We start from the raw sequence: 12,863 nt of genomic DNA, 5'->3' as shown, positions 1-12,863 counted from the left end.
TTAAAAAATGATTTATTTAATAACCACATGATTAGAAGAAGCATTTCATTACAGCATTAACATATTCAATAGCAATTTCCAGAGCAAAGATGCATCTCTTTCAAAATTGGCTGCAAATTTTTAGCTTCACAGTTGAATTAATACAGTTATACAATATTGAGCTCAGTATAAACCCTGTAAGACATAAAATTGAATGAGTTTTTAACCTTTAAAAAAGATCTCCATTTCATTTTAAAATATACTGTTTCTTACAGAAAGACTCTGTTTTTGCTAATAACACTGAGATGTTGGCTCATGCGTCTCTAATCTGTATGTATCTGATTATTACTAGTCATAATTGGTTGCACTCAGATCCGTGGCACCTGTGTATGTCTATAAAGTCATCAGGTAGATGAAAATCTAGTCTCTTTTACAGTTGCATTGTAGGAGAGGAAAAGAGAGGTAGGAAAAGACCCATTTTCTTATTTGGGGAGAGAAAAATATACGGCAAAAAAATGTTAGTAGTAAATACAGCGTGTTTCTATATTACTTCAAATTCATTGCTTTCCCTATTTTCCCAAGGTTGAGTAGAAAGAAACCAGCGTACTTTTAAGAGATTTCTTGTTATGTCTATTCTGTAAGTACCTATGATGGACCAGCATGGTGCATTCACACTGAACATGTAGGGCCCTAAATCTTACATAAATCTACTGTGAACCAGTAGGGTTGGTTAACAAGCCTAAACCTTGGGCTGATAACTATGCTTTTAATTGTAAGAATTCATTAGATGAATCTTGATGACCAGCTGTTGCTTTATAACATATACTGTTTAGAAACGAGTGCTGCTGGCATCAGGGTTATGGCGAACTTTGTTTAAGATAATTCAGTCATTGAGGGCAGACACTGCTGTCTTTTTAATCTTTATTGAAAAGGTCCTAAGTATTTGTTGAAGAAATGCAAAAGAACTTTCATGATCCAGAAGCTCATGCAGATTTAGTTGGCATGTTCACATTTTTTGAAAAGGCATTAAAGACACCTTTCTATCTGTCTATGTGAATTGGAAGGAAAGCAGTCTTCTTGTGACTCTTCATTATTCATGTACGGTTAAAACCTTCAAGTATATGGATATTGATTTATATTATAATACTTAGAAAATATTAACTTTGGGGCAAGGGGGAGCCCTTGCTAATAGAGCAGCAGATTTTTCATATGAGTAAAGATCAGAGCTTGGATTCTTGTTCCTCAGCTTTGCTGAGGTATAACTGAAAAATAAAAATTGTGTCTATTTAAGATATACAGCATGATTTACCAGGAATATATTATGCAATGATTATTTCAATCAAGCTAATTAATATACCATCACGTTATGAGGCTAGCACTTTTTTGTGAGTGTTGCAACTAACGATGTATTTCAAGTATACAGTGAGTTCATTGTTAAGTATAGGCATTACACTATACATTATTACGTCTCCAGAACTTATTTATTTGATAACTGGAAGTTTGTATCCTTAGGCTAACATCTCATTCCTACTCCCCTCTGAGGTCTGATAATGATCTACTCAATGATTCTGTGAGTTTTATTTTTGTCATCAGGCTGTATCTCGCTTATTTCACTTAGCATAGTATCCTCAAGGTTCAACCAGGTTGCTGCAGATGTCACACTTTCCTTTATAAGGCAGAATAATATTGCTCTGTGTGTGTGTGTGTATACACATCAGAATATATTCATGCCCACATCCACCTTTTCTTTAATCATTTATGGTTCAGCAGACAGTTTAGTTTGATATCTTGGTTATTCTGAATGATACAGTGAACATGAGAATGCAGATAATGCTTTATTTCCTTTGGATAAATACACAAAAGTGGATTTGCAAGGCCATCTGATAATTTGGTTTCTGACTTTTTTGAGAAGCTTTCTTACTGTTTTTCCGATACATATTCCTACCAACTGTGTTTAAGTGTTTTCTTTTCCTCACATCCTTGCCAGCACTTGTCATGTTTTGACATTTTGATAATAGCCATTCTTACAGGTGTGAAGTGATACCTCATTGTGGGCTTGAGTTCCATTTCCCTTATCTTTAGTGATACTGAACACCTTTTCATAAACTGATTGGTCATTTTTTGTCTCTTGTAGAAAAGTATTTATTTAGGTTCTTTCCCCAGAGGGCATCAGATACCCTGGAACCACAGTTATGGACAGTTGTTAGCTACCAAGTGGGAGCTGGGAATAGAATCTGGGTCCTCTGCAAGAGCAGCCAGTGGTGATGACCACTGAGCCATCTCTCAGCCCCCTTTCCCCAGTTTTTGGTTGGGTTGTTGTTTGGGTTTCATTTTTTTTTAATTGTGTAGGTTCCTTATATACTTTGATATTAGCCTGTAATTGGATACATGGTTTGCAAATGTCTTCACTCGTTCTGCAGGCTGCCCTTTCATTTTGTTTTCTTTGCTATGTAGGAACTTTTGAGCTTGATGTAATCGCACTTGCTTATTTTTGCTTTTATTGCTGCTGTGCTTTTGGTGCCATTCAAAAAAATCATTGTTAAGACCAAAGTCATGGATTTTTTCTCTGTGTGTTTTTCTTAGACCTGATGGTTTCAGATGTTTTTAGTCCATTTGAGGTTATTTTTTTTATATACATTGCAAAATAAGAATCCAATTACATGTTTTTTTGTACATGGGCATCAGTTATACTGATATCATTTATTGAAGAGACTGTCCTTTCCCTGATGGATATTACTGACATCTTTGTCAAAGATAATTGATTGCACGTATTTCAATATATACAATATCATGGTTTTCTATTCTAACTCAAGTTCTTGTTGCCTCTTTTGAATAACACTCGTTGCTTTTATTTGGGGGAGGGGAAGTACATGCCTTGGCTTGAACCCAGAGCCTTATGCATGCTAGAAAAGTGCTTTACCACTGAGCTGCATTGCCAGCCTCTTGTTTTCCTCTTCTCCTGCTTTGATCTGTCTGTTTATGTGCCAGTACCATATTGCTGTGATTACTATGGCTTTATAATTTGAAATGAGTAAATATGTTGCCTTTTGCTTTGCTCTTGTTTAAGATTGTTTTAGCCTTTGGAGTCTTTCGTAGCTCTATACAAATCTGAGGATTTCTTTTTCTATTTTCATGGAAAATGACATTGGAATTTTGGCAAGGACTGCATTGAATTAGTAGATCATTTAGGATAATATGGACATTTTGAGAAGATTAATTCTTCTCAATAAATGCAGAATATCCATTTATTTATGTCATCCTCAATTTCTTTCATGAGTTTAATTTTTTTTACTTATTTATTTTATGTGTATGAATGCTTTGCCTGTATGCATGTAAGTGCACCATGTTGTGCAATGCATGCAAAGGCCAGAGGATAGTTTCAGATCTCCTGGAACTGGAGTTACAGATAGTTGTTAGCTGTCATGGGTGCTGGGAACAGAACTCAGGTCCTCTATAAGAGCAGGCTATGCTCTTAACTGCTGAGCCATCATCTCTCTAGTCCCTTCCATTTTTTTAAAAGTAGTTCTGTGTCTTTGATATCTCCTTAGTTAAATTAATTGCACAGGCAACTATATAGTTGAGATTTCACGGGCACAATTTCCCTGTCATGTCTGAAAGACACTGTCTAGCAAAAGGTGTTCTGGTCCTCTGGTTCTTACACTCTTTCTGCCTCCTCTTCTGTGATGTTTCCTGAGCCTTACCTATAGGAGTTGCATTTTATTTTATTTTTTGTATATTTTAATTGATTTTTTGTGTATTTCATACAAAATATCTTAATCATCTTTATACCTTCTTCCTTGTCTGTACCACCATATCCGCCCCCCCCCCCCCCCCCACCAATGGATACTCTTTAGTCTCTTATTCTCTACACTTTGGCCAGTTGTGACCTGTGCGTGTAGTACTCCGTTGCATGAGGAAGCTTTGTTAGTGAGAATTGAGAAATGCATTAGTGTTCTCACTATCCCCTGTTCCACTATGTTCCACAAGCCTTAGGTGTAGTGGTTCCATTGTAGATGTGTTACTTAGGGCTGGGCATCTCTCAGGCACTTATTCTTTGTTTGTGACCAGTTGTAGAACTCTGTACTAGTCATCAGTTGCAAAAGGAAGCTTCTTTGATGAGAGGTAAGTGGTATACATCTCTGTAAATATAAGGATGATATTTAGCATATAGTAAGAAATTACATTTGTTGGGGCTGGAGAGATGGCTCAGTGGTTAAGAGCAGTAGCACTGACTGTTCTTTCAGAGAACCCGGGTTCTATTCTCAGCAGCCATATGGTGACAAACAACCATCCATTACTCCACTTCTAGGGGATCTGACACCCTCTTCTGACCTCCACAGGCTTGTATGACATGGGTGTACTTACATGCAGGCAATACACCTATTCACATGAAATAAAAATAGTAAACTATTTAAAAACTTATATTCGTCTAGGGATATGACAGAGGTAGAGTTTTCTCTAGGATCTGTGACCTCTCTAGCCACAGGTATTTGGCTGTGTTTACAGCACCACACAAGTCTAATTAGGTAGCTATTGATTTCCCCTAAGATCAAAGTGCCACTACTGCACTGCTGTAGTTTGTTGGCCAGTTACTGTCACCACAGCAGTGTCTGGCACAACACATCATAGCGGGCAGTGCATTTTAAGCATATCATTTAAGGCTGGGGACCCCGTGGTTACCCATTCCCTACCTTTGGACCAGTTGTGGTTCTCAGTGATCATCATGTTTTGTAAAAAAGAAGCTTTTTTGATGAGGGGGTGAGAGCTACATTTATCTGTGAGTTTAAGGATAAGTATGAGAATACAGTTAGAAATTGTATTGGTTTAGGGAAATTAAGCCTTCAAACCTCAACAATGGTTGGCCCAGCAAGATATCCCTAATGATGCAATAATGACACTTTTATCTTGTGAGTAATCAGTAACTGTCTAATTGGACTTAAGGCCCACATAAAAGGGGAGAATTCACATCGGTACTTTAAATATAACCAACTATCTGTGGCTGGAGATTCATAGACCATGGAGGAGGACCTACTAAATAATTTTTTTTAGAGTTTTTTTATTTAATCATGAAAACATGTTGAATTTTGTTAAATAATTTTCCTGTATGTGTGGAGACTATCATTTAACTTTTGGTGCTATTAGTTGTTTTTGGTTTTTGAGACAGGGTCTTACTGTCTAGTTTACACTGGCCTTAGTGTCTTGATCTTCCTGTCTCAGTCTCTTGAATGCTAGGATTACATGTGTGTACCAACACACCTGATTTCATTTGAATTTTTTATCCTTTGTTCTGTTAATGCATAGCACATTTATTAGTTTGCATATATTAACCATCCTTGCTTCCCTGAATGAAGTCTTGCTTGATCATAATGTGTATCCTTTACATATGCTGTTGAATTCAGTTTAGTAGCATTTTGTTAAAGATTTTTGTATCTGTTTATCAGGAATATTAGCCTGTAATTCCTTTTTTTCTTATGTATCTTTGTCCTAAAATGTTTTGGAAAAACTCTTCCTTTTCTCCTTATCTTATAATTGATTAATTCAAATATTCTGTTTCTTCTTGATGTGGTCTTGGTGAGCTTTATGTTTCTAGAATCTTAACCATTTCTTCTAGATTTTCCAATTTGTCGGATTCACAGTAGTCTCTTATCCCTTGTATTTCTGTCATTCAATTCTAACTTCTGATTTGTTTGATGTCTTTTTATAGTTTAAAAGTTTTTATTTATCATTTCAAAATAATTTAATCACTTTATTGCTCTTTATAAAGTTTCTAGTGTACTTCATTTATTTATATCCTGACAGTTGTTATTTCCTCACTTTTATTAACTTCGTGCTTCATTGTTTTTTTCTATTTCCTGAGGTACGCAGTTAGGTAGTTCGATGTCTTTCTGTTTTCCTAAATGTAGGTATTGTTCACTATAAATTTTCTACTGGGTCTTTTTCCCTGGTACTGGGATTAATATTGGAGTGCATATGAATATTATACTTTAAAAAGTCACATAACAATATTATGATTCTTTATTTCTTGTTGGATATTGATTTTTATAGATATTGATAATTTGGAAAAATATAATTGAGTCTCAGGAACAGATAATCATGAGTTTTCTGGGTCCTTTAAGTACATTAAATGGGAAAGGTTTGTCAAAATTAATAATCTGAGAACTAGTATATAGAATTTTTGGATATCGTATTTTGGTTGTTAATAATCTTAAGAGTTTTCACATTTATTTTTTACTTTGTCATCATAGCATATGCCATAGAATTCAGGAATTGTCTAACACCTAGATTCTTAATTGTCAGATCATCCTTCTAGCCACTAAACTAATATGCCATAGATAAGTTAGACATTAAAAATAAACAAGTCAGTAGTATTTTTAAGATGGTACTACTTGGGGAACACTTTAAATGCTCTCTGGTCATCCTTTAAGTAAACATAAAGAAAATATCCTACTAATATACTTTTAAATGAATCACGGGAGTATTATAAGTAAATGTTCATCACATTCATGTAATCTTTAACTAGGTGAAGAATAGAGGGAGTTTGCGAGCACTTTAGAATTTTGTGCATTTCCAAAGATCCATCCAGGAAGAAAATAGTCAGAGGAGGGATACTGTCCAAAGACAATATGGTTGTCTGCTTACCTGTTCCCTGACTTAGAAACATTAACTGAATTCAGTGTAAGCCCATTATTATGCAAATGGTCCTTTAGGGAGATTAAAAACAAGTTTGCTGTATCTGCTGCCATAAGCAAGGAACCAGAGAAGAGGCCTCTATGTCTTTTGGTCGCTTGCTTCTGTTTTCAGAAATGCCACACTGTTTGCACAGTTGAGGAGACCCCTTCCAGGTCATGCCTTTTCTTATGAAAGCGAATGTTTGATAGTGAAGATGTTCGAATGAAGGTCTGAAAAGGTGGTAAAGCCAGTTGGCAGCAGTATTTCTTCCTGGATCGTAGCAGCTTTCAGAAAGATGGTGGCACCATTTGTTCAGATGAGCATGGGTTCAGTTTGTTTGTTTCTTTTTATTTTTCTTTTTATTTGTTTTTATTTTGAGATAGGGTCCTTAGTAGCCCTGGTTGGCTTGGTGCTCTTTTAACTACTATGTAATCTAGACTAGCCTTGAACTCTTGGTAATTCTGCCTCAGCCTCTTGAGTGGTGGAATTCTAGACATGTACCACCATTCTCTGTGAGTATGGTGTGTGTGTGTGTGTGTGTGTGTATGTATATGTATACCTGAGGTTGACTTAAGGTGTCCTCCTCTATCTATTGACACCTTATGACCCTGAAGCTCACTCTGATCTGGCTAGACTGGCCAGTGAGCTCCAGGAATCTATCTCTACCCCTAGTTTTGGGGTTGCAGACTTGCCTGTGGGTGCTGGCAATCCAAACTCAGGCATTCATGCTTGTATAAGCAGCAGTTTATCTACTAAGCTATCTCCCTACTCCTTGGGTATGGGTTCTTAATTATCTCTTTATTAAATTTTATCTAGTACACATTACATTCAGTCACTGTTTTAGATATGCTGTGGATACCAAAAGAGATAGGTTTTATTCTCATAGAGTTTATGTATTTCATTTATGACTGTGTTGTTAACTGTTCAGAAGTGTCTAAGATTACCATATTATGGAATAAGTGAATATAGTAAGAAGTTTGTTTATACACTCCCAAATTACTTGACTTAGAATTTATAGTCTGGATTATGATACTTGTTATTAGAATGATCCATGAAGCTTTAAGAAAAATTCTTAGAGCTGGGGTTGCGGGGCAGGAATGGTGTGTGCCTTTCCTCCCAGCCCTTGGGAGGCAAAGGCAGGCGGATATTTGTGAGATTGAGGCCAGCCTGGGCTCCATATTGAGTTCCAGACAGGCTGGGATTAGGGAGACCATGTCAAAAAACAAAACACACACACACACACACACACACACATATTTAAAAAAAAACATTAGCAATTTTTACTCATAAATGTTTGGGAAAATTGCTTTAAAATCATTTTCTTAATGAAATATTTTTAAATTGACTAATTAGTGACTTAAATTGTTTCTGTAAACAGATTACTTTTGAGGGCTGGGGAGACAGAACAATTAGTAAAATGCTGTCTTGCAAGCATGAGGACCTGAGTTTTATCTCCAGAACCCACATAAGAAAGCTGGACTCTGTGGTGTAATCCCAACACAGGGAGGTGGAGACAGAAGGATCCTTGGGGCTCCCTGGTTAGGCAGTCTAGCCAGTTTGGTGGCCTTCTGGCCAATGACTACTGCCTTGTCAAAGGACAAGGATGGCCTTCCTAAGGATAATACTTAAAGCTATCTTCTGGCCTCCTTAGGCATGTACACACATACATACTCACTGGCAGCCACACATATTCTCTTACAATGGACACACATATATACTTGGATGTTACTTTTTAAAGGCAGACTGTATTTTTAAATGTATATCCAGATTTTTAGCTGTAAAGTTTCTGATACCTACCTGTATCCTATGTATCCTGTATTAATGATTAGTATATGACATAGACCAATAGTTGCATTGTGGCTGAAGTCTTATAAATTCAATTTTTTCCAACAAGGTCCATTAAAAATGATAAATTCTGACTCATGATACATTTAATTGCCTCTTACTCAACTCTATCCCTTTATTATAGGTACTATTACTAATAAATATGACACAATCCATAAAGTGTCCTGTTTTATTGTTTAAAAGAGAGGGGATGTTCAACATGAAGATACTAGGTTACATTCTAAATTTTTATGTGTTTATCAAAATTGGGAATAGAAAAGGCTTGATACTCTTATGTGAATGTATATATGTATTAAGTAGGTAGACATGACTGCGTTTTGATTATGGGTTTAAGGAAGGAGAAAATTCTGGGAAGAAACTTGTTAACCTGTGAGTGATGAACTCTTTCAGATAATCATTTTATGAATTTATTTATTTACTTTTGGGGGGGGGGTGGTTGGCACTCTCACTGTGTAGCCCTGACCTTGCTGGCTTGGAGTTCACTGTCTAGATCAGGCTGTCTTGCCACTCGTAGTAATCTTCCAGCCTCTGTCTTCTTAGTGCTGGAAACATAGGTGTGAGCCACCAGGCCTGGAGTATTAAATATTTTAATTTTATTTTTAAAATTTTAAACTATTACTTGTGTGTATATGATACATGTGTGCGACTGTGTGAGCCATGGTGTGTTTGTTGAGGTTAGAGGACAACTTTGTGTAGTCAGTTACCTCCTTCTGTCTTTAATGTGGGTTCTGGGATTGATTTCAGGTCATCAGGCTCTTGCAGCAGGTGTCATCTTGCTAGCCTGAAATTGTTTTTTAGAGTGTTGAGTGAAGCCTAGAAAGTTAATTCTGTCTTAAATGTAATGGTTTTACATACTGTAGAAATAGCTCCCCCTGCTACCAGCATAGTATCTCATAACACTTAGTAGGTAGTATGTGGGGGAAAAACTGGGGTTTTGAATGCTTACAACTATTTGGTATAGAAGAAAATATGCTGATTGTTAAATGAGAGACTGACAAGTTTGGTTGATAAGCCCAGAGTGTTCTTTCAAAATGATACTAAGTGTTTTCAGAGCCCTCAGCTGACTTTCTAACTTTCTGGCTGAGGTCTAGCTCAATTGGAAGTTTTGTGAAGTGACAAGTGTGAACGACTTATTTAATGTAGAGTTCCATTCTTAGAAGTTCAACTGAAGATGTTTCATTTTCTAATTCATAGGGAGAATGATGAATCAGCGAAAGAAGAGAAATCTGACCTAAAAGAAAAGTCTACAGGAAATAAGAAGGCCAATCGATTTCATCCCTATTCAAAAGACAAGAATTCTGGCACTGGGGAAAAGAAAGGTCCAAATCGGAACAGAGTTTTCATTAGCAACATTCCCTATGACATGAAATGGCAAGCTATTAAGGATCTGATGAGAGAAAAAGGTAACAGTTTCTGAAGTAGCCTACTATTGGATAATCTCCATGTAGTAAGGGGGGAAACTAAGCAGACGTTTTTATTCCTCTTAGCCACACAGACTCAAAAAATGACTTTTATTTCTTGCCGTGAATTAATCTTTTCCTTTTCTTCCACTTGGCAATTTCATTACAAGGTAGTATGGATAAATGAAGTATTTTTCTTTTTGCCATTTTAGTGGGTAGTAGCGAAGCCAGCATTTGCATGCCACCAAGAATTTTGTTAAAGTGATTGCTTTGTCTAGTTGAAGTTTTTATCGATTTTAAAGGACTATTGCATTAGTTAAGCAATGCATTTAGTGTGTTAATGTATGTATAATAAGGTCTGATTTTTTTTCCAAAAGCTGTTTTGGTGGAGTCTGGAATCTGGCTGTGGAATTCATTTTGTTTGCATTGTCACGACTGCCATGCTGCCGTCTTTGCAGTTCTGTACTAAACTGTGTCACTGCTGCTGCAGCTTTGTTTTCAGAATGACCTGAAAACCTTCATCTTACACATATGGTTGGTTTTGGGGAAAAATAATTTTAATACTTGATCTTGTAAAAGTTAGTTCTGTTATCTCTTGAAAAATTGGTTTCAACAGTCCTGCAAACTATGTACTTGGCTTTGAGGGTGATCTTCTCTAATACATTTTTTAAAAATTGCATTGGTGTATCTGTTGTAAGGTGACAACTATTTGATTGGTTTTATTCATTGACTTTATTTAGAAGTGTGTGGCTTGCTGTGAAGCATGACTTGTAAATTTAGTTTACTGATGGCAAACATGATTGAAGACATTCAGGTAGAAAGTCACCTTAAAACAGCTGTTGTGTGTAGGCTGACCAAAGTTATGTGAAAAGTGCTAATGTTGTTAATATGACAGGCTGAGGACCATTTGTATGTATATGTGTATTTGTTCACCAACATGCTGGCCAAAATATGATCTGCAGTATGAATTGGGTTAATATGGTTGTTAGTTTTTTTAGAGAATGTGGATGATGTATATTTCTGAAAATTAGTTAAATTTATATAGCTATTGATAGGAGGTATGTTGATCTGGTTTTGATTGTTGGTGAATAATAGGTGCTTTTCTGTAGAGTTGTGCACAGGTGTGCAGTAAAGCAAGATACTAGTGTTTAAATGTATTGTTTCTTGGTATCTTCCTTTTGTATGTCTTATGTAGTTGGTGAGGTTACATACGTGGAGCTCTTTAAGGATGCGGAAGGAAAATCAAGGGTAAGTGCTGTGGGCAATAATCTGCTTGAGGTTTAAAAGTTCCTGAGCAGTTTACTTTTTGTATAATACTTGTATCAGATTTTTGGAAACTTAAGTTTCATTTTGTTTTACTTTATTATGTAAGACTTGAGGTTTTATACTAGCAAGTATGGCACATACCAACCAAACCAGCTACCTGGACGGGATGGGTCTTGCAAATGCTCATAGAGGGCATTCATTTTTCTAATGCTGTAAGGTAATGCTCTTTCTTAGCCAATAAAATTTTAATACAGGATTTTTTTTGTTGTATTTGATGTCTTTAGGGATATTTTTAAAACTCACCAAATTGATAATATTCCCTAGGAGTTTTATGAGAGGCCTATGGCTTAAGGGTGTTAGTTTAGAATATAATTCTGAAACTTTTATTGGAAAGTTTTATTTAGTAGCCTGCAGGACTACACAAGAGGCAGTGCTCTAACCAATTGGTATGAATGATATTGATGATTAAATTGACATAGAAGGTTGATAATAGAATTTGATTTTTAGCAACAAGAGTACTGTACATATATTGAAGAATACAGTGGAAAGCTCCTAAGAGTGTCTTATTATATTCACAAAAACTGGTTGGGTACATGAAAAATGAAAACTGTTCTCACATTCAAATGGCACTTTGAATAGTAATCACAAGGAATTATTTTTAAAAATGATTTCTGTAAGTATATTTAACATAGGTGATTTATTTTACATGCTTTTAACTAGATGCCTCTAAAGTGTGTGTAGCCAGCTTTAAACCAATAGAGAACTTTATTAAAAATACAGTTGTTTATTTGCTATCTTGATTAGGTTTGAAAATATATTGTGCACAATATATCTTTTGAAAAATATTTGTAACTATGTAAGGACAGGTATTTTGGAGCCTTCAGTTTCTTCCCTAATTTATTGTTGACTGAATTTGTACAGCAATACTAATTTTAATTTTAAGAAAATTCATCTGGAAGTAAAGTGTGCTCCAAGCTTGTTATATGCTAGACATATTAGAAAATTGATTTTAAAAAAATGCATGGTCACTTGCCCATTATATTCTGAGGTATAAAACACAACAACAACAAAATTGTGTTCTTGATTACTATTCATGACTTAAATATTAGAGTCTACTACTAACTTCATCTACTGATCTAAAATATTTTTTCTTTTGCATATATTGGCAATCTATCCTGGATATAGGGTTGTGGGTAAGAATTTTTTTTAAAGTATCTTAAGTCAAATTTAACTTGTGATTGGAAAAATATTCTCTGAGCATAAACATTTCTTATACGTTTTCCCCTATTAAGTGTGGTTGAATTCAAAGATGAAGAATTTGTAAAGAAAGCACTAGAAACTATGAACAAATATGATCTTAGTGGAAGGCCTCTGAACATTAAAGAGGTAAGAGTTCTTGCATTTGGAATTTAAGTGTTTAGCTATATGGGCTTGCTTTCTTTAGCTTTTCATTTTTGTTCATTTAGTTGTTTAACAACTTTTTTTTTTAAAAAAAGCATAGATGCCTATTAAAGAATTGTATACTAGTGGTAGTTTTATTTTAGATGATTTTCTATTAATCCTCAAGTAGTTACTCTTTATAGTTAATTGACTTCTAGGACAGGGGTCCTAATTAAAAAAAAAAATTAAGGACCCATAAATCTAAAAATGACAAACTTATTTGGTATACACATTTTCATTTTTTAGATTGTATTTAGAAAAGTT

The 12,863-nt window shown here is 35.3% G+C and overlaps 1 protein-coding gene across 4 annotated transcripts in view; it reads left to right on the top strand.

Annotated features, from left to right (window-relative positions):
- Nucleotides 1–12,863, top strand: part of Myef2 (myelin expression factor 2) — a 50,028-nt gene that overhangs the window by 2,378 nt on the left and 34,787 nt on the right. For all 4 annotated transcript variants that reach the window (XM_008849365.3, XM_008849353.2, XM_008849374.3 and 1 more), the window contains exons 2-5: nt 9,688–9,896; nt 11,089–11,141; nt 12,345–12,352; nt 12,452–12,545. In XM_008849365.3, coding sequence (XP_008847587.1) covers nt 9,688–9,896; nt 11,089–11,141; nt 12,345–12,352; nt 12,452–12,545 — 364 coding nt within the window. The remainder of the gene's footprint in view (nt 1–9,687; nt 9,897–11,088; nt 11,142–12,344; nt 12,353–12,451; nt 12,546–12,863) is intronic.

This window comes from Nannospalax galili, unplaced genomic scaffold (assembly GCF_000622305.1).
Source record: "Nannospalax galili isolate Female #2095 unplaced genomic scaffold, S.galili_v1.0 scaffold891, whole genome shotgun sequence".
Lineage (NCBI taxonomy): Eukaryota > Metazoa > Chordata > Mammalia > Rodentia > Spalacidae > Nannospalax > Nannospalax galili.
Note: the sequence above shows the minus strand (reverse complement) of the source record. Positions and strands in the feature narration are given on the sequence as shown.